The sequence below is a fragment of the Alternaria rosae genome, assembly GCF_020736505.1.
Source record: "Alternaria rosae strain MPI-PUGE-AT-0040 chromosome Unknown BKA58scaffold_9, whole genome shotgun sequence".
Lineage (NCBI taxonomy): Eukaryota > Fungi > Ascomycota > Dothideomycetes > Pleosporales > Pleosporaceae > Alternaria > Alternaria rosae.
The window spans coordinates 1,643,914-1,667,928 of NW_025763578.1; the positions used below are offsets into that span (position 1 = coordinate 1,643,914).

The 24,015-nt window shown below is 53.6% G+C and overlaps 10 protein-coding genes across 10 annotated transcripts; 5 read left to right on the top strand and 5 right to left on the bottom strand.

Annotated features, from left to right (window-relative positions):
- Nucleotides 1-1,953: 1,953 nt before the first annotated feature.
- BKA58DRAFT_242779 (uncharacterized protein) lies at nt 1,954-3,136 on the bottom strand. Its single transcript, XM_046166712.1, has one exon. The coding sequence runs from the start codon at nt 2,924-2,926 to the stop codon at nt 2,297-2,299; it is 630 nt and encodes a 209-aa protein (XP_046022262.1). The 5' UTR covers nt 2,927-3,136; the 3' UTR covers nt 1,954-2,296.
- Nucleotides 3,137-3,736: 600 nt separating this feature from the next.
- BKA58DRAFT_345417 (Septin-domain-containing protein) lies at nt 3,737-5,760 on the bottom strand. The gene is made up of 6 exons (XM_046168415.1): nt 5,546-5,760; nt 5,248-5,446; nt 5,103-5,184; nt 4,918-5,055; nt 4,404-4,871; nt 3,737-4,355 (listed from the first exon to the last, which is right to left on the bottom strand). The coding sequence occupies exons 1-6, from the start codon at nt 5,552-5,554 to the stop codon at nt 4,124-4,126; spliced, it is 1,128 nt and encodes a 375-aa protein (XP_046022263.1). The 5' UTR covers nt 5,555-5,760; the 3' UTR covers nt 3,737-4,123.
- A 446-nt stretch (nt 5,761-6,206) lies between these two features.
- Nucleotides 6,207-7,905, top strand: BKA58DRAFT_391785 (WD40-repeat-containing domain protein). Its single transcript, XM_046170946.1, has 4 exons — nt 6,207-6,555; nt 6,602-6,640; nt 6,690-6,787; nt 6,845-7,905. Exons 1-4 carry the CDS (start codon nt 6,447-6,449, stop codon nt 7,721-7,723), a joined length of 1,125 nt encoding a protein of 374 aa, XP_046022264.1. The 5' UTR covers nt 6,207-6,446; the 3' UTR covers nt 7,724-7,905.
- An 831-nt stretch (nt 7,906-8,736) lies between these two features.
- BKA58DRAFT_242827 (high osmolarity signaling protein sho1) lies at nt 8,737-10,243 on the bottom strand. Its single transcript, XM_046166713.1, has 4 exons — nt 9,951-10,243; nt 9,738-9,893; nt 9,564-9,686; nt 8,737-9,515 (listed from the first exon to the last, which is right to left on the bottom strand). Exons 1-4 carry the CDS (start codon nt 10,089-10,091, stop codon nt 8,991-8,993), a joined length of 945 nt encoding a protein of 314 aa, XP_046022265.1. The 5' UTR covers nt 10,092-10,243; the 3' UTR covers nt 8,737-8,990.
- Nucleotides 10,244-11,922: 1,679 nt separating this feature from the next.
- On the bottom strand, nt 11,923-12,634 carry BKA58DRAFT_443369 (uncharacterized protein; the record flags this gene model as incomplete). The annotated part of the gene is made up of 2 exons (XM_046173974.1): nt 11,923-12,386; nt 12,433-12,634. 2 exons carry the CDS (start codon nt 12,632-12,634, stop codon nt 11,923-11,925), a joined length of 666 nt encoding a protein of 221 aa, XP_046022266.1.
- Nucleotides 12,635-12,737: 103 nt separating this feature from the next.
- Nucleotides 12,738-14,795, top strand: BKA58DRAFT_242843 (transmembrane amino acid transporter protein-domain-containing protein). Its single transcript, XM_046166714.1, has 4 exons — nt 12,738-13,017; nt 13,067-13,146; nt 13,196-13,550; nt 13,599-14,795. Exons 1-4 carry the CDS (start codon nt 12,935-12,937, stop codon nt 14,581-14,583), a joined length of 1,503 nt encoding a protein of 500 aa, XP_046022267.1. The 5' UTR covers nt 12,738-12,934; the 3' UTR covers nt 14,584-14,795.
- A 212-nt stretch (nt 14,796-15,007) lies between these two features.
- Nucleotides 15,008-15,587, bottom strand: BKA58DRAFT_322347 (ribosomal protein S16 domain-containing protein; the record flags this gene model as incomplete). Its single annotated transcript, XM_046167844.1, has 2 exons — nt 15,008-15,359; nt 15,511-15,587. 2 exons carry the CDS (start codon nt 15,585-15,587, stop codon nt 15,008-15,010), a joined length of 429 nt encoding a protein of 142 aa, XP_046022268.1.
- A 190-nt stretch (nt 15,588-15,777) lies between these two features.
- BKA58DRAFT_391798 (meiotically up-regulated gene 182 protein) lies at nt 15,778-16,987 on the top strand. The gene is made up of 4 exons (XM_046170947.1): nt 15,778-15,979; nt 16,035-16,143; nt 16,191-16,351; nt 16,401-16,987. Exons 1-4 carry the CDS (start codon nt 15,968-15,970, stop codon nt 16,827-16,829), a joined length of 711 nt encoding a protein of 236 aa, XP_046022269.1. The 5' UTR covers nt 15,778-15,967; the 3' UTR covers nt 16,830-16,987.
- Nucleotide 16,988: 1 nt separating this feature from the next.
- On the top strand, nt 16,989-22,088 carry BKA58DRAFT_345432 (carboxyl transferase domain-containing protein). Its single transcript, XM_046168416.1, has 5 exons — nt 16,989-18,739; nt 18,794-19,074; nt 20,346-20,590; nt 20,639-21,121; nt 21,174-22,088. Exons 1-5 carry the CDS (start codon nt 17,256-17,258, stop codon nt 21,762-21,764), a joined length of 3,084 nt encoding a protein of 1,027 aa, XP_046022270.1. The 5' UTR covers nt 16,989-17,255; the 3' UTR covers nt 21,765-22,088.
- Nucleotides 22,089-22,580: 492 nt separating this feature from the next.
- BKA58DRAFT_405071 (uncharacterized protein) lies at nt 22,581-23,709 on the top strand (the record flags this gene model as incomplete). Its single annotated transcript, XM_046171889.1, has 2 exons — nt 22,581-22,638; nt 23,054-23,709. 2 exons carry the CDS (start codon nt 22,581-22,583, stop codon nt 23,707-23,709), a joined length of 714 nt encoding a protein of 237 aa, XP_046022271.1.
- Between the last annotated feature and the right edge of the window lie 306 nt (nt 23,710-24,015).

The window sequence follows — 24,015 nt, forward strand, 5'->3', positions numbered from 1 at the left end:
AAGCCATGCCCCTGCTCCCGCCGCTGAAGAGCGACTCCGTTCAGACTCGGTAAGAGGTGAGTGGCTGAGCTAGCGTATACAGGGATGGTTCTCCATCCCCAGCCGATCTGCAATCCGATTGGCGAGTCTAGACTTTTCGCTGAACGCATCTATCCTCGTTTTGAGGAAATGGGTCCACTCCATCTCGATGCAGACGTTGAAGGGGGTGGGTGACGAAACCCCTGGTATTGCATGCATATAAGGCTCGGTCGGATGCTGGGTCCCTGCATTGAGCGACGAAGAAAGAACACAAGGTGGCCACTTGGTAAACCCAATCGCTCACAACCGGGACAGTTCTGTAGACTACGGAGTAATGCACATCAAAGAGGGTAAAGTTAATCTGCATCCAATGAATAACCTTGTAGATGTATTTCCGGATGTGGTCGTGCGTAGACTCCCGCCGCGCTCCAAGCGGCTCACGCGAACATCAATCCTGACTGGCCTCAAGGACAGTCCGTCAACCTTCGTTTTGATGAGTCTGATTTGGTCCTCCGGTGAGTTCGGCGAGCGCGTGCCCGGCTACTGTACATTCCTGTAGGCCGAAGGACGTTCCTGAAAATTCTGAAGGTGGGTTGCTGACGTGCGGTTGGCGGCTGTGTTGAGACCTGCATCACCTGGCATTCCCGAACCACGCCGGTGGGACCCAGCCTGCATAAGATGGCGTCAACCGGATTTATGATTCGATCCTGTATACTGTACAACTGGATTCAGCTAGCAGGAGGCTCTGCTTTCCCCATCCGAGCGTGTGCCTAGTCTTTGGTTCCTGGCGCCTCGCAGCAGTCTGCAGTAGCTGATGATGAATGAGTGGTGGCCGACATGTAAGGTCAACTAGCCAGCTACTACACGCTCGACGCTGTTGTAGGCGCGGCACAAAATGAGTGCACATGCTACTATGCTGAGTAGCACAATCGGGAAGGCGTGTCGCAAGGGACGATAGAGTTCGCAGCTTTCGCGGCAGCTGATAGGCAGTGGGTCGCTAGTAGCCAGCTGAACCGGCAAATCGCCGCCTCGGTCCCAAAGAACATTTCGAGTCATTGCGTCGATATCCGAGCATAATAACGACAGCCGCGCACTGCGCGGTTATGATGATAATGGTTGTACATCTCCAGCCGGATCAGGTCGAAAAGTGGAACCGTTGGGAAAAGGTGGGGTTAGGCGTGCGCCATGCATGCAAGCCAGAGAGCCAAACGCTCTATCGATCGACGAACTTCGGTTCATACGTTTCATACACAAAGATGACTATTATGTATGCTGGTCGAGAACACGTTCTTTGCGCTGTATTCCGCGTGTACGAGCAAGAGACAACGCGTCGACTTTGTGATGGCAGTTGGTACGTGTGAAGATTCCCCGCCGCCGTTGCCGCCACTTGGCTGTGGCGTTTACTCGAACCAGGACCGCATGCAGGACTTGTCCTGGGACGGCATTGCATAATAGACCAGGACATCTGCGAGTCTCACGCATCTGCACGCTTTCACCTCGCCTCAATGATACCATCTTCTGCGAAAACGAACGAAGGAATCCATATCGGGCTGATCTCCGGCATGATGCAGCAACGGTTAGCCATATGCGCATCGGCTACACCCATCTGTCTTGATTACTGCCACCGAGACATAGACGGATAGTTGCGCTTCGGCTTTGCTCCTGGACCCACACGAGATAGAGTACCGGCCGGGCGTATTCTGTTGTACGAAGCCAATGTCATCGAGCCACGAGTCTGACATCCTGACCATCCTGGGATCTGAACGGTGAAGAGACGCATAGAACACGGCATACGGAGTCGGCGACGCTCGGTATGCCGGTGTCGCATACGAGGATGTGCAAGCGGACCGACGCGAAGAGGGTCTGATACCGGGTTGTTCATGTCTGGCTGAGGGATTTGTCAAAGATCATCAATCTCGAAGGCATCGTTGTCGTGATACGCAAGGGAAGCATGAGAGGCCAGATCAGAGGAATCTGGTGAGAAGCGGGCCGATGTATCCACTGTGTGGGGAGTACGCCAGTCCCTGGAGCATCTTGAGATCTGAAGACATTTGTTCGGTCAGGTTTTAGGCCGTTGACGTGATCAGGATCGACATGTTCAAACTGGCAGGAGCTGAATGGGGAGTATGACCCCGAGGCTTGCCTTAATCAATGTCGAAGCTGCGATGCGTGCGTACAATCGCGTTCGCTTTGCCGCTGTGCCGTGGTGTTTGTCAATCCGCGAAGCACCAGGGATAAAGCTGGTATAACGCTAATGGACGACAGGCTAACCCCTGATTTAACCCCACCTCCAGATGTAAAAGCCATGAAATTCAGTAGATGGGACGCCGTTCCGACGAGCACGGGCGACTCTTGATTGTCTAGTGTGCGGCCGCATGTAGAGACTACTGCAGTGAGTTGTGTCGAAACCCACTGTTTTGGTCATAAACATCATGTCTTTGCCATCGCCAACTTGCCCGGCTGGCAGATCGTCCCATGATAATGACGTTTGATATCGTCTTGCGCGCGATGTGACTGGTGAGTGGCTCTGCAAAACTGGAAGCCGACAGGAAAAGTTGGAGAGCAGGTCGCATCGGCACTTGCAGATTAGACCGGTCAGACAGGATGAAATGGGTCGAAACGACCCGCTACCATGACGCACAGTATTTGACCGGTGCGGGAGGATCGCTTGGTGGACGAAAGACCTGGGGTAAAGGCCTAGAGCTGACTGCAGGAGTTGCTTCTTGCGGTCTTCTCCGTGAGAAGTCTGTCGGCAACCGCGGGGGCGAGGTATATTCGCACTGCAAGATGTATGTAGAAATGTGTACGCACTCAATCCCGCCGTGGAAGTTAGTATACGAGAGGCCCTATCATCGCCCACCTTGAGACACCAGACCCGTAGGGCCAGATTGCAATTCGCGCAGGCCATATCAGTATGAAGTGGGTTGGTTTATGCAAGAGCTGCAGGCAATCTCGTCATTGGCTCTTGATGGAGCCACCGTACTCGCTGAGCCTGAGTGTAAACTTCATGGCTTGCCCTCTCAACTCAGCGTTCCCTGAAATCGACCAGCAAGACAGCGATCTTCGCAACGCAGCCTTTTGGTATTATCTAGATCGTCAGCAGTCTCTTAATCACCCTCATAGTTACCTCTCATGTTGTCAATCATGGAACAAGTGCGTGATGTTTGCTGTACTGGCTTCCTTCGTGTGACAGTGGTGAATAATCGGACTGAAGCCATTCGACGTAACAGGCTACTGCTGTACCTATTCGACCCCCTCCATGTTCTTTGCCACTACCACCAACGATAAAATGCGCGTCTCGCGGTGCGCGCCATGTATGCCACTCGCTTGAGAATAACGTCTTGTTGAGTTGAACGTGCGGTGAGAATCTGCCGGCCGGGGTGGACGGCATTCGCGAAACTGATCGGTGAAGAAACAGCAAGCTAATCTAGCGTATTTTGAGTATACAAACGTCACGATATGGCTGGCGTAAGTGTCGTGGTGTCGTAAGTGTACATGAAGGTGCACGAACAAAGCAAGTGTGGGCGTTGTGTTGAGGAGACGAGAAGAGATGCGATCGCCAATGGATATGTCTGCGGCATGCACAAGAGCGGAGTGAATTTGATTGTGTGAAAAGCGCGCTCCGCAGGCTCAGAATTGGCAGCCACGACGGGAAGGAGCAGAGCCATGTCAGATGCTCAATCACACACGAGGAAAGCACGAATGACAAACAAGACTTATGACCACCGGGGTGATATTAGAATGTTAATTACTACTTCCTACATGAAGGACCAAAAGGCGGGGGAATAAGTATCGAAAAGCTAAGAAAACATACGAGAAGCAGTGTCATGTCGAGGACAGTGTAACCACAGACGTGATCCAAGGGCTATCACTGTCGGCTAAAAGATGGAAGGCCCCCAAATAAGAAGAAATGAAGCCCGGCATCCGACCATGTCCTTCCGTGTCGGCATTGCACAAGCCACCTATTACAAACGCCCGCAGCTGTGATGATCAATACACCTTTTGACGACTCGATGGTTTTCGTGGCAAGCGCGCTACCCGTGCTTGACCAAGACCGCAGGAGATGCAACAGCCGGATTCTGAAAGCGAGGTGTGTTGGCGTCATCTAAGCCTCGTCTGCGTCGTGGTCTTGCAGTTGGCCGCTCTGTTCCCTGTTCATGCGGGCCTCGATCTCCTTCAACTGACTCTCGCGGGCCAAGAGCTCCTGCCGCTTCTCGTTGATCTCGCGCTGGACCTTCACTTCGATCTCGCGCAGCTTCTCCTCTTCGCGTCGCAGTTGCTCCTCCTTCAAGCGCACTGACTGGCTGGCAAGATCCTCGGGGTTCATCGACGAGTCACTGTAGGATGTTAGTACTCAATTTGCATCAGACCAGGACAAGACTTACGCAGCAGCACCACCTTCGACACTCTTACTAAGCTTCTCGGTACGGTAGTTCTCGTATAGGAAGTCATGCGTAATCTCCTTGAGATCGGCAAGATGGCTGTGGAGGAGGGCACTTCGCACAGCCAGGAAGTCAGAGTGGCGGGGGTTGTCGACCTCGACGATACCCCAGGGGTATTGGCGTGCCCGTACCCGTCGGCCGTTGATCTCAACAATGTCCTCGGATCCAACGATAGCGAAGGGCATCAAGCCGCGGAGCTCGGCATTCTCCTCGACGGTGTCCTCGTCGTCCTCCTCGATGTCGTAGGGGAAGTTGTACACGGGGATGCGGTAGTGCTCAATGTCCTCCATGACAAGCTTCTTCGACTCGGCGAGCTCGGCGGGTGTAAGGGAGTCAGCCTTGCCGATGACGGGGATGACGTTGCAGCGGGGTGAAAGGCGCTTCATAAGCTCGATGTCGAGTTCACGGAGACTGCAATGTGTTAGCTGAAGCTGGCAGAGGGGCTCGGCATACATACCCGTGGCCGGTGGGTGTGATGAAGTAGAGCAGGACATGTACACGGTCGTCGCGGAATCGGGGGTTACGCTTAATACGCGATTCCTCTGCGAGAATGCCGTCGTACTGTCGCTCGAGGTAGCCGACGATCTCTGAGAAGCTGCGGAGGGTAAGCGTGTGTTGTGGTCAGTCCCGGAACATGCCTACCTGGCCTCGTTGTCGATCTGGTCTCCGAAACCGGGTGTGTCAACAATGGTGAGCGAGATGCGGGTGCCCTCCTCGTCGAGTTCTGCTGTTTGTTAGCAGCTGCACGCGATGATGATAGCCATTGATCCTTATCGGGGCGACGTACCGACTGTGATGGGCTTGATCTTGACGCCCTCCTCGACGTGTGCCGTTGTTGGGTCGTCAACCTCCTTGTGTCCAAGCACCTGCTTGCCGCAGAGGGTGTTGACGAAGGTTGTCCGGCCGGTACCAGAGGCACCGCAGACCATCAGACAGAACTGGATACCCTTCTTGACATTCTTCTTTCTGCGCGTCTTGTTAAGCGCCTGGGACATTGTTAGCGGGTGTGGTCAATGGCAGGTGTGGTGGTGGTGGGCAGGCGGCATCGTGGCCTGAGGGAGACGTGGTGTTGGGGAGCGTCGTACCGAAGACATGATGAACTCGGGGGCGGTGAATGTGATGGGTGTGGTGGATAGGCGGCTGGCACACGCAATGGAGACAGTCGGGCGATGAGGCGAGACTGCTTGGGGGTGAGACGGGGGCGTATGTCTGAGGTGTGGTGTTGGAGCGGTGTCGTCGTGGAAATTTGGGGACGTTGGCAGCTACTCCCTGCGCGATGCAAAGGGGCTCGCTAGCGGGAAACACCCCGGTCGCACTCTCCTTCTTGGCGCGACCACCTGGCGCGTCTGATTTCGGCAAGATGTACAACACGAGTGATTGCGAATTGATATTGATCGCGAGTTGTATTGCAAGTATGTCCAGTTGTCGAGCAGAACGCGTTGGACTCTTTCTGATGGCTGCACGCTATTCTGTCTGATAGCGGTACTCAGCGGGGTACTTCATCAGGGTCTCTCGAAGCTCGACATTACAAGATGAAAATATACAATGGGTAATTCATCATCACGCGTGCACCCTTGATTGAGATGTACTAGCAATTCTCCGATTATCTTCCTAAGACTGATGGTGCCCAAAAGCATCGTCGCTCATCCATTCCAGGTCAAGTCGCGCTTGCTCTAACCGGCTAGCTTTCCCGAGAGCTCAGGCGGGTGACCTAGCTCTTGGAGGAGCCGTGGACCCTCGATATCGCTATCAACCAACCCTCTCGCCGCTATTCACTCTCGCCCTGCCTCAGTCGCTGCTGGGAAAATGGGTCTAGTATACTGTCGGACACCGCGATAACGCTTTCGGCGCCGTTTGCTGGCCACTTCACGTTCGTAGTCTTCCGGCACAACGCTCCACCCACCTCCGCACTGCACTCAAGACGCCCCACTTGAGCAGTTGAAACAACCTCCCGTACAAACATCCGCTCTATTCGCTGCGCCCAGCATGAACACCCGGCCCATTCTAGACTCGGATGCTGGGCCCTTTGTGCTCTCGGCATCCTTCAACGCCGACTGTTCGCACTTCTCGGTAGCCTTGGAGAGCGGGTTTCGCGGTATGACGCGCGCACACAGTTTGAAGGCCCCTGCTAATACCTACAGTATTCTCGTCTACAACATGCGAAGAGAAGATTGCCAGAGGTACCACCAAATCACGCATACCGGCCATGCACCACTAACACCCCCACAGAAGTCGGCGGCGGCATCGGCTGCGCAGAGATGCTCGGCAATAAGAGTTACATCGCCCTGGTCGGAGGAGGGAAGCAGCCCAAGTACCCCCAGAACAAGGTACATCCTGAGGACTCCGACTGGCAGCTCGTCAACGACACTGACATCATCTACGAGGTTCAAATCTGGAACGATAAAACCGAGCGCTTTACCACGTCGACCGAGTTCAAGACGCCCGTCCAGCGCGTGCGCCTATCGCAGTCACACATGATCGTCGCGCTGCTCAACTCGATATGCATATACAAGATGAAGGTGCCGCCGGTAAAGTCGGCCGAGTACGAGACGGTGAATAACCCGTTCGGGCTGTGTGAACTGGGCACGAGCATCGTCGCATTCCCTGGTCGAGCGGCGGGTCAGGTCAAGATCTACGATCTGAACACGGGCAATGTGAGTATCATACCCGCTCACGAAAGCCCGTTGCGCGCAATCGGCATAAGCAGGAACGGCGACCTCATCGCAACAGCCAGTGAGAAGGGCACTATCATCCGGCTATGGTCCTTCCCCTCCTGTACAAAGTTGGCTGAGCTCCGTCGAGGCGTCGACCCCGCCGCCGTCTTCTCTCTCGCCTTCTCCCCCGACGGCTCCACCCTCGCCGTGACATCCGATAAATCCACCCTCCACATCTACGACCTCGTAACCGCAACGAGTGCGTCCTCGCAGGCCGATCCGTCGCAGCACAAGTATGGTATTCTGTCAAAAATTCCCCTTTTACCCCGCGCGTTCTCCGATATATATCCTACGGCCACGGCCAAGTTCGAGATGGGCGATGAACCGACTGCTTGGGGTCCACATGGTAGGTCCGCTACTCTGAGTGCAGGTATTCCGGGTGTACCGGGCGGTCGGCCGACCAAGGGGCTCATCGGGTGGCTCAACGACGAGACTATTCTTGTCATCGGCGCAGGGCAGGATGCGCGATGGGAGCGGTTCCACATGGGCCGGGATGATAGTGGGAAGAAGTGTCTCATCACGAATGGATGGAGGCGATATATTATTTAAGGGCATTCACGGCCAAATCTGGACGGAGTTATAGCTAGAGGGAGGTGGCTTTTATCCACCGTCGACCAGATTGAGGTACGGATACGGCGTTTTAGACATGGATACAACGAGGCGTTGGTTGCATTCATCCAGGCGTTCAGATACCCATTCTTGTTCTAATACTACTCAAACTTCTGTTACGATCTTCGGGCTGTGCATTAAGACAAGTGATTCACCATCTAAGCCTCAGTATGCCGGATAATATGGACCAGGGATATGCGAAGCAAACAACATTCACATACGCAGTATGCGCGGAGGGCGAAGCACGTGTCGCAAACCAAACACGTATTATGGGAATCCAATGTACAAAAACCTTATTGAACCGTTTCTTCTCTCAACTCTTACTTCAATTCTAACGCGTCTGAAGGCTTTGCGAGTAACGAAGATTATACATAACATCGCTCTTATCTAGAACGAAAAGACGCATTTGCAAATCCTCTTTACTTACAAAGAGGTCACAATCATGATGCTGAATCCGAACCAGGTACGATTTCGGTAAATTCCGATGGACTTGGCATTGTTTACTTTCACTTTCTTGTTGCTTCTATACATTCTCCTCCTCCATCCGGCCGCCAACTATCAAAAATCTTGGGGCTCTCCTGTATTTCTCGCAGACCTCCACCCCTCTCAATTTTATGAGATACAACACTATCGAAATAAACAGACCGCTCACATGCTGAAAAAATACCCGTTGCTCAGCTTGAGCGTTGGAAGCCAGTAAAGTCAACACACAAACAGAGTACATAGAATACATGACAAGAAGGGCTAGGGAAAGAAGGGTAGACGGTTTCGACACACTCACAGCTCGTGTGAAGGAAGTAGATAAAGGGTAAAGAGTAAAGCCGAACCAAGATTTAGAATTACTCTGATTGATGTAGAAGCGAAAGCAAAACAAAAGCAAAAAAGGGAAACTTTGGGTATCGTGCAGAAAGGTATGGTAGCCACAGTATAACACCCGTGTGCGCAACAAAGACTTTCTGTTACACGGTGTCAAATATCCAATCCCCTAAAAACACCTCACATATATTCTCCTTTTCCAGCTGAGCATCCGCGTTTGTAGCTGACTGACGAAGCGAGCAAGCCATCCCTTTGAGAAAATGGCAGCTTAGTGGCACATGGGAAGTGTAGAGTAGAAAGTTGACAGGCAAGGAAACATTCGTGGCAGGGTCGTAAAGAAGGGTTTGGTGTAAGAGAACCAGTCTCTCCATGCCCTTTCTCTTCTCTTCTCTTATAACAGGATGAGATAGTTGCTGGGCGCGATACCCGTCTCGCCGTTTGGTTTCTTGGCCTGCCACCACCGTCCGCTCACGTCTGAGACTTCGAGGATGTCGTGTTTTTGGAAGCTGATCTCGTTTGCATCGTCGGGGTTGGCTTCGTAGCTGTAGATGGCCTTGGCGCGGTATGGGTATTCGATGGAAGCTTCTTGCTGGTTGTTTGCGTCGTCGTTGGTGGGTGTCGAGACGTTGTTGTTCATGCCGCCGAATTGGGGGGCTGAGCTGTTGCGGCCGTTCGCGCCGACGGGACCGCCGGGGTAGCCGGAGACTGGGGACGAAGTTTCGAAGCCGTTTAGTTGGGCGGAAGTGTACATCTGCGGGGGGATGTTGGCGGTTTGGGTTTCGGGCCGGTTGGTGTAACCGTTGGAGATGGGGCGGGAAGAGCGCGAGCCAGGGTGCTCCTTGTGCAGGGCGTAGGAGTCGACAAAGGCGCGGTGGCTAGCTTGCGGTTGCGATCCGTAGTAGAAGATCCAGACGATCTGGGCATGTTAGTGGGGATTGGTGGTGGGCGTGTTGGCATGACTTACGGCGATCATGGAGAGGAGGATGTAGCCGGCAGCCGCGGCTTCAAAGGGAGCGACGGGTGAGTAGACGAGCGAGTTGACAGATGAGGTGGTGAAGACCAGGCCGGCGGCAAGAAAGCCCACGATCTGCTGGAATTAGCAAGTGCGTTCTCGTGGTATGCAGTGACGGCCACTTACTGCGACATGGTACGTCCTCTCAGCATCCGAGGCGACTGTGACGGTGACGCCCGCAATGCAGAAGAACATGAAGACGAGCGTCCACCAGGCGAAGTTGGGGAAGCCGCCGTGGATGGCTGATATTATGGAGCTGACAAAGGCGATGACCCAGGCAAGCTGTATACAACGTTAGCGATCAGGTCCCATGACTGCCGCGTACTCCGGGCTACTCACAATGCCAATCGATATGGTGGCCAGCGCAAAGGGATCTCCGATGATGCGGCTCATGCTGAAGCCCGACGACCTCTGGCCGTAGCCTCCGTTTTCCATTTTGCGTAGTGAAGGAGAGCCGCCCAGCGAGCCGTAAGCGGGCATGTGTTGGTGGAATAGGCGGGGAAAGGGGCGATTAAGCTATGCTGTCGCGGTAGCAAGAAAGAGCGTGGGTGCCAGATGCGGTATTATGGGTGAATGTCGAGAGTCAAAGAGCGTGGATGCGCGCGGTCAGTGGTGGGCGTGGTGAAGGGCGGTGCAGGCCAGTATATCGGCGCGGTGGGTGGAGTTGTGCAGGGCAGCGAACGGTGCACAGGGCGCAAGCAGCGGGAGGCGGGCGTCCAGTGACCAGCAGTGTTGGTGGGCGCGCAAGGCTTCTGCGACTCTGGCGGCTGCGTCGAGGGCGATTATGGCAGCAGGCGGTGGGTGTGAAGGGAGGGTTTTGGGCGAGGGCGGGAGCAGGACAAGAGATGCGACGGTTTCACCTTGGGTTCCCAGTAGTTCTCGATTGGCCGCGCTGGCTGGAATGGCTAAGGGTTGTTCGGGGATTGCAGCGCTGCGGGTCCCACTTGTGCAGAGATTAAAATGGCACCGCGCCCGTCAGCCAAAGGCCTGGACAGCTGCACGCGCGTTTAGTGCATTAGTGCCTTTGCTGGCCGTCGAGCCGCCGTAGACATTCACACGTTGTAGCAAAGCCTATCCTGTGCATCTCATCTACTGAGTCTTTGAACAATGTCATCAGCTGTTCACGGCCATTCACGCTCACGGCATTCATCACCTCAATAACCTGGCCGAGAGTGGCGCAGTACTACGTCGCTCAAAGGGATACCTCTGATACCAATACGACGGCGACGCCTCATCATGCATCCTCGAGTCGTCACTCAAGAACACCCCGAGAACCCTCCCACACACAGGACATCCCCGTCCGAAATGTGGTACTTTGATTAAATCCCCAATTTACTCAGGTGCTGTCATACACAACTGGTCTGACAGCTGCAATTCCACTGCACAACTCTGCTTAATCTCGTGTGCACCCTGCGTCGTCCCGAAGGCATGCCATCCACGTTTCCCCATGGCCTGCCTTGATTACCCATGGTAGCCGACACGTGCGCCTCGTCCATTTGCGGCGGAAGGTGTGTCTAGGCGCAGTAGTTCCCAGGCGAGCCAGGAAATTGACGTCCGGACCATTGTCGGCGCCATTACGCTTCGGGGCCCTGGCCAGGTCACCAAGCTGACACGAGACGGTCATGAAACGCCGTGCTACGGCACCGAACCCTCCGCAGCCCTACAAAGTTGCTGAGACCCTCACTTGACCTCACTTTACATCATTCAGCAAGAAAAAGCTGGCGCTTACAAACTCTTTTCGTGTTTGAACTATCTGGTCCTGCTACCTGTGACATGGCAAAGCGTTTCCGGTCAGGGTGCAAAGGTCAATTGACATTACTTGTACCACGCATCAACTTCCCCATTGCCGTCATGATCGGGAAGTTTGTTTTGCAATATGTCACTTTCGGATGCTTGCTTGATCCGAGGCAACGCGTCGTTTTTGTAATATGCGAGACTCTGGATCGCTGCAACGATGGTGACACTGGTCCACATGCTCGCTGCTGATCTGGTCCACATGCCCCGCCCAGACTGCTGAGCCTCTATCAGATTACAAAACTGGAATGATGGTCGCGGGTACCGATTGTGGCTGTGACGAACGTCGCCCAAGGTGCACATGAAGCACCTGGCATCTGTCAGCCACGCCTTGAAACCGTCTGACGTCGGTATTTGCGCAACGCATGAAGTCCACGTACCGTCAACACAACGTGGTTGAGAAAACAGTGATGGACGTTCCGTGTCTCAGCAGGCGATTGGTGCTTCTGCGCGGAGACTGACGGCACCGAGCGTGGCATTCTTGGTTCAGTGAACTGTTGCGTGATGCTGACAGTTCTCACAGCTCATCTTCCTCAGATTCATCCTCCTCGCCCTCTTCTTCTTCTTGTGCCACGCCTTTTTCCTCCTCGGCAGGTCTTCTCCTATATTCCTCCCGCACAAGCGCTCTCAGGGCCTTGGTGAGCCTCTCATTGTAGTCGACCCAGCATCTTCCTGCGCCGAGGAGCATGACCTGCTGGTACCGCTGATTCATCAAGCCGTTTCTTCTCCTCAGCTCGGATATCTTGAGTGCTTGTTGTAGTTGGCGGTCTTCTGCTTCAGCGATGCGCGGTCGCAACATGGCTAGCTTGGCGAAGCCATCAGTGGTGGGTATCTGCTGGTCTTCAAGAGCTTGGAGCTGTGACGCGGTTGTCGCGAAGCTTGTTGCGCGTTCAGTCACTAATACAGCTTTTTGGGCGTTGTCGAGTGGGGGGCCGTCATCGTCGTCGTGTTGTGGCTTGAGGATATCTTTGTGCTTGCTCACTGGTGACGTTAGCCTCAAACAGCGAAGGGAGTGGGTGCTGCATACGTAGTGTATTGGCCTCGTCGAGTAGCGCAGTCTTGCCCGTCAGCTGCTGCAGTGACTGTTCAATCCTGTGTATGCGATCCGGGATGGTCTTTTGCTTGTCCTTGGTGTTGTCTTGCGGGCCGCCCAGAATATACTCCAGGCGATCCAACCGTGTTTCCAGTAGTGCAAACGTGAAAAGGACTGCTTCCTCGTATTCGTCCATGATTGTGGTGGCCTCTGTGTTTATGTTCGCCCAGACGTGTAAACGCGGGCGCGTACCTGCCTCGAGCGGAGCGGATGTTAATTTTAGCGGCCGCTGATAAGCCCCCCGGGTTATGGGGCCTCGAGACCAGACGTCAGCGGAGCACTCCAACCCTCACTTTTCACTGTCAGCTCGAGCTTCTTACAGCTCTGTAATTCCAGTCGCTCGCTCGTGCCTGTCATCGCAACACATCTGGCACCACCGCCGACCTCAACGGATGAACGCGCAATAACACGAACCGCGCATTTCGCACCCCAGAGCATGGCTTCCTACTCCGCCATCGGCCCCGAGCCAACAGACGCAGACCCCATGACTTCGAGCACCGGGTCGCTGAGAGGGCGACGGTGAGTTAGCCTCATAAATCTGTTATCGGACCAAGGCTGACCCGAGTAGGAGAGGCAGAGGAAAGCAAGACGTCGGATTCAAGGGCCAGGCAACATGGATATCCAGTGTCATCAACCTGGCCAACACCAGTATGCCCATGACAGCTACCCCACACGAGACCATGCTGACCGTGTAAAGTTCTCGGTGCCGGCCTCCTCGCCATGCCCTCCGCGCTCTCGAAAATGGGCATCTTCCTCGGCATCTTCGTCATCGCATGGGCTGGCACAACCGCAGGCTTTGGCCTCTACCTCCAGACGCGATGCGCGCGCTACATTGATCGCGGACATGTATCCTTTGCGACACTGTCTCAGATGACATACCCGAATCTGTCCATCATCTTCGACGCCGCTATCGCAGTCAAGTGCTTCGGCGTCGCCGTCAGCTATCTGATCATCATCGGAGATCTAATGCCGGGTGTGGTTCGAGGATTTGCGCCAGGCGCTGGAGACATCGCCTTTCTGGTCGACAGGCAGTTCTGGATCACGGCATTCATGTAGGTGCTGATTGTGAAGTTCAGAGTGGTATGTACTGACCAAGCCAGGCTTATCGTCATTCCGCTGTCCTTCCTACGCCGTCTAGACTCGCTCAAGTATACCAGCGTTATTGCCCTTTTCTCGATCGCCTATCTTGTCATACTCGTCGTGGCCCACTTCCTCAAAGGCGACACGATAGCCGACCGAGGCAATGTCCGTGTCTTTGAATGGGCGGGCCCCGTCTCCGCACTCGCCGCCTTCCCCGTCATCGTCTTCGCCTACACATGCCACCAGAACATGTTCTCGATTCTGAATGAGATAGCCGACAACTCTCACTTCCAAACGACGACCGTCATCTTCGCTTCCATCGGGGGCGCATGCGGCCTCTACATTCTCACCGGCATCACAGGTTACCTATCATATGGCGACAACATCCACGGCAACATCGTATCCATGTACCCCACCGCAGCCGCCAGCACTATCGGTCGCCTCGCCATCGTCATCCTCGTCATGTTCTCGTACCCACTTCAAATCCACCCCTGCCGCGCCAGCATCGACGCGTGTCTCAAGTGGCGCCCAGGCGGTCGCAAACAAAGCGAAGGCAGCCCCTCACGAAACACACTCATGAACAACACACCCAAGCCCGGCGCGCCCAAGAGCAGCGAGATGAGCGACCTCAAATTCGCAGTCATCTCCACCGTCCTCATCATCCTCTCCTTCATCACCGCCATGACCGTTTCCAGTCTAGAGAAAGTGCTGGCTTATGTTGGGAGCACGGGTTCCACGACGATTTCTTTCATTCTACCCGGCTTGTTCTACTACAAGATCTCCGACCCGGAGTCCTCACACCACCAACGTCTCGTTAAGGATGAAGACGACGAAGACGAGTACCAGAGCGGAGAGGCGGAAGGATATGTCACGAGCGAGGGGCATCTTAATCGCGATTTCAGAAGGGGGTTGCTGCGTAATTTGGCGCTTGCTTTGAGCATTTATGGTGTTGTTGTGATGGTCGTTTGTCTGATTACGAATACCTTTTTGGTTGCGGCGCATTGAGGAGGTTTGATCTAGTTGCTTTGGGCAGACGGGTTGCATTTAGCGGGAGTTTCTTGCTTGGGGGCTTACCAATTAGACTGGATGGATGGATGAATGGCATGGGATGGCCCTGGTGTTGGAGTCAAGTCGACGATGGTGTCGGCGTTTCTTCTTATATTCTTACATGTTGTACAAGTATACATGTAGCATCGTAATAGTTTCGAACAGATATAGCAACTGTACCGCTCTGCTTGGGAACGTACTCTTCTCATGCTGTGTTCTTCCTGTGCCGACCCTCCAGGTGCTGCTTGAGACCCCACGCCTTGGTATCGTGTTGCGCAGCTTTACGTCCTTCACGCCCGATCACGTATCTTTCATAAAGCCGTCTTAGCACGCTGTGTATGCCCCATACCGCCAGAATTTCATCCGCACCCCAACCCCGTCTCTATGCCGCAGTCTCCTTCGTCCCGCCCTCCATATTCTCCACCACAACCCCCGGCGCCGCCTCCGCACTCTCTCCTCCCTCCTTAATCAAACTCTTACTCGCACTCCCGCTCTTAACCACCATGCCCGCAATCTGGCCCACCCTGTACTGCGGCTCCAGTATGCCCACCATGGACAGTAACCGCCACGCCGTATCTGATGGTTGAGCGCCTACACCTACCCAGTACCGCGCGCGCGATAAGTCGAGTTTGATGTCTTTCCACGGCCTGCCGTGTGTGTCGCCTGGGCGCGGTGGTTGCGGTTTCGGGTCGTAGGTGCCGAGGACTTCGAGGGGGCGGGAGTTGCGCGCTGTTCTGTGGGGTGGTGTGTTAGCGAGGTGGTCTTGACGAAGGAACCACGCCGGTCTTTTTGGCATCGGGCGGCGAGATATCCATTGCTGCATGCGGTCGTTGCAGTATTTGCGGACTCCCGAGATGTACTCGTTTTCTGGAATTGGTGACCTACCGGGCGTGTGCGACGACGATATTGTAGAAGGGAGCGTGCTTCTTGCCGAAGCGGGCGAGTCGGATTCTTAAGACCATTGTGAGGTGTTGTGCTGGGGGGTTTGTGCTGTTGCGACAAATGCGCGAGCGGGCGGTTGGTGGTAGTTTGGGTATATCTTTTTGCCCCGAGGATCTGCCGAGATGCGTGGGCACGTGCGAAGTGTGGTGTACTTTGACTCGGAGAATAGAATGTGTAGAACGATGTGTTCTTTGGAGAGTCGTGATTAGTCCCAGATAATGTCTTTCGTACAGGTCGAAGCTGATTTTGTTGTGATGTTGTGGAATCGCTGTTGTGTTCAACTCATCATCCTTGAGCAGTGATGTAATTGTAATACCATGTTGTTCACGATTATATGCTGTGATTACAACTATCTCTTACTCCCACATCACGCATCATCTGTAACTTGAAAGACGATAAGATGGCTCTTCGAGTAAGTGGCGTCTAAGATCCTCGACTTAGTGATGACTATTAATTTCTCTTTGCAGACTCTCTCCGCCAAAAGCGCAGCTGCACTTGACCAAGAACTCATGTCTTCGGGCGCATTTTCCATCGATCAATTGATGGAACTCGCTGGTCTTTCTGTTTCACAAGCAGGTGGGTTTTCTCAGCGTTAGTATTGCACCGTCGAGTTGACAATTCAGTCTTCAAATTACAACCCCTCAGCAAAGGCAAGCGCATCCTTGTAGCATGTGGTCCTGGCAACAACGGCGGTGATGGATTAGTCGCAGCCCGCCATCTTTTCCACTACGGTTACCAACCTACGATCTATTACCCAAAGCAGAGCAAGAATGAGCTCTATCAGGTCTGTAATCCGCAGAACACCAGGGAAACATCTATCTGACCCTCCACAGCGCCTCAAGAAACAACTCGAAGACCTCAAAGTGCCATTCACAGAAGACTTCACAAGCGCACTCAAACAAACCGACCACATAGTCGACGCAATCTTCGGCTTCAGTTTCTCCGGCGAAGTGCGCGAGCCTTTCCCCAAGGTCATCGAGGCTCTAGCATCTACTTCTGTCCCTGTTCTCGCGGTCGATGCACCATCATCGTGGGATATCGAGAGCGGACCTCAAGATTCGGGACCCGGCAAGGGCTTCATGCCACCAGCTCTCATCAGTTTGACCGCACCAAAGCCTTTGGTTAAGAAGTTCACTGGGAGACATTTCCTTGGTGGGAGGTTCTTGAGCCCGGAGATGGCGGATAAGTATAATCTTGATATTCCAAAGTATGAGGGCTTGGATCAGGTGGTTGAAGTACCGGTTGAGAATGAAAAGCTGTAGATAAGGACCATGAATGCTTGTAGCTTAGCTTCATGGATACAGTACGGTGTCGTTTTGCGCATCACGATGCATGGTCAAGGTGTTTTGGTACCTGCTTGTTGTGACTAGCGTGGTTTCCCCGCAGAGCCGCGGTACGGCTAACAGCGGTCTTGAGATGTCATCCGAACCCCAGCTTCAACTGCGCTTCGGCAAACGACGAGATCAATTTCTTTTGGAGCGGAAGCCCGGAAGCTTTGTGCGTCTCTTTTGCCTACTTCCTCGTGAGCAACGTTATGAAGTTGTAACTTCCCAGGATCTATCACAAACCACCACACCCTCAATATCGCTTCGTAACAACGCGCGGAGCAAGAACCCCTCTCACACACACACAGAGAGAGAGGGCTATTCAAACTGCTTAACTTCCAAGCGCACATTTTATCATTCAAAATGGTTCCAAGGGCACCCTCAAGAGAGGCTTTGACCTTGCTCAAGCACTCTGTACGACCTTCAGTAGTTATTCGATCGCAAGCACAACGCTGCCTCCTCTCGTCTACATCGCGTCCTACGCTACCATCGCACACCCAATCGCGGGTCACATCCCAATCAGTTCGAAATACCGCAACCTTTACGCACTCTCACCATGCCGAAGCCGTCTCTGTGATCCCCACGACTGTCGACACGAGCAATGCAGACTTTAAAGAGAACAAGCGCCAGATGGACGAGGCAACCGAGAACCTGGTCAATCTGCACACGAAGATTGCGCAGGGTGGACCGCAGAAAGCTCGGGATAAGCACATACAGCGAGGCAAGATGCTGGTCAGAGACAGAATATCTGCACTCATTGACCCGGGCACGCCTTTCCTCGAACTGAGCCAGATGGCAGGTTACAACATGTACGGAGAGGATGATGTTCCCGCAGGTGGTATCGTTACCGGCATTGGCACAGTCAACGGTGTTCAATGCATGGTTGTCGCCAATGACGCTACAGTCAAGGGCGGTACATACTACCCCGTCACAGTGAAGAAGCATCTGCGAGCCCAGACCATCGCTCAAGAGAATCGGTTACCCTGCATCTATCTTGTCGACTCTGGAGGTGCGAACCTGCCCAACCAAGCAGATGTATTTCCAGATGTCAACCACTTTGGCCGCATCTTCTACAACCAAGCGCGCATGTCGGGCATGGGCATCCCGCAGATCAGTGTTGTCATGGGACCGTGTACGGCAGGTGGTGCTTATGTGCCTAGCATGAGCGACGAGAATATCATCGTCGAAAACCAGGGTCATATCTTCCTTGCCGGGCCACCGCTCGTCAAGGCAGCGACTGGCGAGGTGGTCTCAGCGGAAGACTTGGGTGGAGGCAAGCTTCACAGCGAGGTCTCTGGTGTTACAGACTATCTCGCAGTTGACGACGCACATGCGCTTGTCCTTGCGCGGAGGAGCGTCGGCAACTTGAATTGGCACCGCAACCAGACTGTTACTTCGCAGCCTACTTTCCAAGAGCCTCTCTACGACCCCCAGGAGCTTTCAGGCATCGTCGGTACCAACCTACGCCGTCAAATCCCCATCCATGAGATCATTGCACGTATCGTTGATGGATCTTCTTTCGACGAATTTAAGCCGTTATACGGCTCTACTCTAGTGACGGGTTTCGCAAAGATATACGGTCACCCAGTGGGCATTGTAGCCAACAACGGCATTCTCTTCAGCGAGAGCTCGCTCAAGGGCGCGCACTTTGTCCAGCTGTGCGGCAAGCGACACATCCCACTCATCTTCCTGCAGAACATTTCGGGATTCATGGTCGGCCAGGACGCCGAGAAGGGCGGCATTGCAAAGAACGGCGCAAAGCTCGTGACAGCCGTGAGCTGCGTTGACGTACCCAAGTTTACGGTCGTTGTTGGATCTAGTGCTGGCGCTGGAAATTACGGCATGTGGTAAGTCTCCTTCTAGTCCCACTCCTCGACACAACATTGCTCACACATGTACAGTGGCCGCGCGTACTCCCCACGACTTATGTTCACCTGGCCAAACGCAAAGACGTCGGTCATGGGCGCAGAACAGCTGTCGTCCGTCATGGAAGCCGTGGGCAAGAAGGTGGATCCCGCGCTAAAGGCACGGATCGAGCACGAAAGTGAGGCCACGTTCGGGTCGGCAAGGCTATGGGACGATGGTATCATACCGCCGGAACATACACGGAGAGTGCTTGGCATGGGGCTGCAGATGGCGTGTGGTGGGCAGAACAAGGGCGTAGAGAAGGAGAGCACTTGGGGTGTGTTCAGGATGTAGACGCAAAAGGCTTCGTAAGAGACGCGTGCAATACGCGCGTCTCCCTGTTGCTGCTTAAAAGCATGATATTCGCTCCCTTGACCAAGATCTTTGGTGTTCCATTTTTCTTGCATGCTTGCCTTAGGCCAGGCCTGACTACCAGCTACTAATAATAGGGTACACGATCGCAATTTCCGGACATCCCCACAAAGCACGGGAAGTGGCTTGGCATGGGTCTTGGCAAATGGGTCGTCAAGACAGCTGGGCGGCGGGTACGGCCTCAAGCACGCCTGTAAGCTTGCTTGGAAACGCTTGTGTGAGGATCGATGTTAACGTAGTTTGAAGATCATGTTCATCAGCCATAGATGCGGCGCAGTAGGTCGGTCGTTCACCACGTGAGAAACGAAACGGAACAAAACAAACGGTGAAGTCAGGCCAAACAGCGCAAAGTCAGGCGCCTGCGCCACAAACATTCCCTGCAGGTGGGGCGCAGGCATGAGGAATCTCGTCCCAGAGGTTTCAACGCGGATGCCGGGCCCTGCGGCTGCGTTGCGCAAGATACACGCAGACGGTGGGAATTCAACGACCGTCTTCACACCGTTTGTGTTGTTTGCGGTGTTGTGTGGCACGAGGCCAAGCCATTCGCACCGGCGCTTGCGCTGTGAATTACAAGTTGACCTGCCTCAGCGAGGATTAGAGCGAACGCCAGGTGCATGATGATTAGCTGGCGAGCGGCGAATACGACCACGGAATTGCCAGGGTAGCCTATGGAGGCACCGGGCCCGTGTTAATCGACCAAAGTTACCTCAGTGCCGCCATTCCGCTATTGCCTCGCGACGATCGCTCCCGCCCTCTCTTTGTCACTTCCGTCATCAAACGCTGGACGCCTGTTTACCACTACCAGCTACCACTCACATTCGCTTTTGTGTCGCCGTTCCTCCGCCACAACCTTCTCCGATACTTGCCTCCTACTCCACGGCCAACCTCACCACGCCTTGTGTTTGCTTGATCTCGCGCCCAGCTCGCTTCCTCCCCACTTGGTCTCACGCACTTGCGGGGTAGCCATTCGTTAGCATTGTTTTAGGCGCAAAGCACATGTCGAGATGAGGTTGTTCAGCCCTGCGCGAGCGCTAGCGGCGCTCTCTCTGTTGTCGACAGATGTTGTGCGACCCTTCACCCAGGCCATCGTCCTCGATCCCAACTCAGAATGTAGGATACCCGTTGCCGTCGCATACATGCTATGCGCTTATGGACTGTACTGACGTTGTCTCACAGCCTCTATCAAGGATGTTTCTTCTCAGGTCGCCAAACAGCTCGTTGCGCAATATGCGACTATCGACGATAAAGGCATACACGTACTCGGAGGTTACCCGGGTATCCTCTACCCACCCTACTACTGGTGGCAGGCGGGTGCCATGTTCGGTACCCTGCTCGACTACTGGCACTACACGGGTGACGACCAGTACAACGAGTTGGTCCGTGAGGGACTGATACACCAGTTTGGAGAGCATCTTGACCTCGTACGTAACCCAGTGCCGCATCGCAAGACCTGTCGCTAACCCTCGTAGATGCCCTCGAACCAGTCCAAGAACGAAGGAAACGATGACCAAGTCTTCTGGGCCTTTTCCATGATCGCTGCAGCCGAATACAAACTCAAAGACCCTCCCGGCGACCAGCCCGGTTGGCTCGCCATGACACAATCTGTCTTCAACCAGTTCGTAGGCCGCTATCAGAAGGAGGTGTCTGACGGTACTTGCGGCGGTGGCATGCGATGGCAGATCTATCCGTGGCTTAATGGGTGGACGTATAAAAACACCGCATCCAACGGAGGACTTTTCCATCTCGGCGCGCGACTAGCCATGTACACAAAGAACGACACATATGCCAAGTGGGCAGAGAAGGCTTTCGACTGGATGGCGAATAGCCCTATTCTCCCGGGCGACGGCCAAGTCTATGACGGAACCAGTATCAGCACAAACCCCCCATGCAGCGACGCTGACCAAACACCATGGACCTACAACTACGGAATCATGATTGCAGGAGCAGCATACGTAAGATAGACATGATCACACTCTACATTTTCATGACTAATCCCGTTCACAGATGTACAATTACACCAACGGCGCCGAAAAGTGGCGCACCGAACTCACCAAGTTTATCAACAAAGTCTCCATCTTCTTCCCCGAAGACAGAGGCGGCGTCATGGTCGAGATCTGCGAAGCAAACATAGTCTGCGACGCGGACCAAGAATCCTTCAAAGCGTACCTCGCCCGCTGGCTCGGCATCACCATGCAAATGGCCCCCGAATTTACGCCCCAGATCCTGCCCAAGCTGCAAAAGTCCGCTGTTGCTGCCGCGCAAACGTGCGAGGGTCCGTCTGACCACGGCGGTGGAAACCATCAGTGCGGTATGAGTTGGTGGAAGACCGGTTGGGACCAAATCAAAGGCGTGGGACCGCAGATGACGGCCCTCAACGTCATCAGTGTGTTGAATGCGCAGAGAGTACCGCCGCCGTACTCGCGCGATACGGGTGGTACTTCCGAGGGCAACCCTGGGTTGGGCTCTGGAAATGATGCGGACCGATTACCCAAGTTCCAATCCGAGATTACCACTGGGGATAAAGCGGGCGCGGCGATCCTCACTATCCTCGTGTTTGTTTTGTTCGTCGGTGGGTCAGTCTGGATATTGATGTAATGAGGGAGAGCTGGAGAAGGCATGAAAGATGATGATGGTGGTCTTTTTGGTTAATACCCCATTGTTTGGATGCATGCTGAAATGCAGTATGATGGGATGACACATAAGCTTCTTCACATGAGGAACCTTTTTCATGGCGTTTATAATCCAGGGCGAATGGATGGATGGGATTGGATGGGTTGGGAGATTCATGTGTATATTTGCTATCTGAATGAAATGAAATATGAACGAATATCTTGTAATTATGAGGGGTCCGTTGGTGAATGCTGAATGAGTCTCGGTGGGTCTGGGAAGTCAATCGTGTGTTTTGTTGCGTTGCATGTGTGTGAATACCTTTGGTGCTACGGTATGTTTATCCATGGAACGTAGATGTCTACTACGCGTTGACATCGCTGGGTAACACTGTGATATCGACATCTGATGTAGCTTCGAGTGTCCTTGTAGATAGTATTGATGGAGTTGAATGCTTATGTGCACCAGCCATGTATCAATTTGGAGATTGCAGTCAAAGAGGCGTACACTTTCGTCTGCAGTGGAATCAAGTTACGTCTCGCACCGTCAAGCTTGGGCAACATGTCCCGCAAAACACGTAGTCAGAAGTCTGCATGGCTTGATTGGTGTGTTATTTCAATGTCTTGGTTCTAAACACTGCTTTGGCACCGTGTGACTACCTTTTTTTCTTTGAAGTGGTTTTAGAAAAATACGTGCGAGATGGTGTAAGACATGGATTCAGAATCTGCCGGACGAAGATGACATATAACTATAGAGTGGTGGAAGGGGCACCTGAAGAGAGTAGAGAGGTGGCAGGAGTTACCAATGCCTTTGAACGAGGAGAGTAGTGCGACGCTTGGTCAGCGAAAGGCACACTGGGAACGTAAGACTACAACCACCCGCTGTCATAATTGCACGACTAACCAGACAGACGAGTGCAGATATACGGAATGATAATGTTCCACGATATCTATTCCAGATGTTCACTTCACAAAGCGGCGGTGGCCCAGAGTTAGCAACCAACAACGCCATGGAGGTGGTGCTGAGAGGATTCATGAATGACAGGAGACTTCCTAGCCTCTGCACCAAGATGGAAGCAACAGTCTATGAGATGGTGCAATCACACTACCTTCATGACTCTGATGTTCTTACAGACTTCAGCTCCTGGGCAGCATCTCTCCACGCAGTTCTCTTTCTCGCCCGACACGCAGCTCCGGTACACAATCTGCAAGTCGCCATGCTCAATCGCAGAAGACTGGAGGGCGAGGTGCTTATTTTCTGAGTGCCTGATCTTCTAGACGGAAAGCGACGCGACGTCGAGTACTTGGCGCATGGATGTATACGAGGTCGCGGTTATACTGCGGTCCCGTTCGAACAACTAGACTTCAACCAGCTGTACAGTTTATGCCCCCAGATTCCACGTTCAAAGGAGAAATTAAAAAAAAAGGTTATCGACTTTGGACACAAATTACGGAAGAAGATGTTCAGCTCCACTCCAGTCGTTGTCTCGGACGGGGATATTGAGACAGCTAAGAGATTAGGCCTCTTGTTTGGGGAGCTCTCCGTACCGGCTACAGTCGCGCTGCTTCGTCTCCAACCGCGGAAATCTACTGGCTATCAAGACGTGGCTATGCGGGTAATCCAATCGCTCGGTCTTGGAGAAGCGGAATGCAGCAGCCTTGCGACGGGGTACTGGTGTCAGACAGGAGCAGTACATACGCGTGATACTAATGGCAGTACTGCTAGGCGATATCGCGACGTAAGAGAGTGGATCAAACTACTTCGTACGATCAGCAACCATGACTTCAGCCGGACCGGAGAGAAGCGTAAGAGGGTGGATTCTGATACTGAGTCCGATACTGATATCGACGAGTATAGCAAGCGAGTACGGAGACCTTATGGTTTACGATCACGTCCGACAACGCGGACAGCGAAGAATGCTGAAGCAGATTAGTATGATTTAAAATGGTTGCATGAAGAAGATGTGAGCGATGAGGAAATGGAAGAAGAGCCCGACCAAGAGATGATTGACGTAAAAGACATGGGTGAGAAAGAAACGTTCGAAGAAGACATTGATGAAGAAGACTTGAATGGAAGGCTGCCGGATGGAACCATGCAAGATGGAGATCTGTCAGACTCGAGCGACACTGTCATGACCGATGAGATAATACGTCCTCCTGAAGGCAGAAACTATGTCTGCGTGCGTTGCTGGAGCCAGGGAGGTTGGGTGTGATTGTGGTGGTTATGGATGACTATGGGA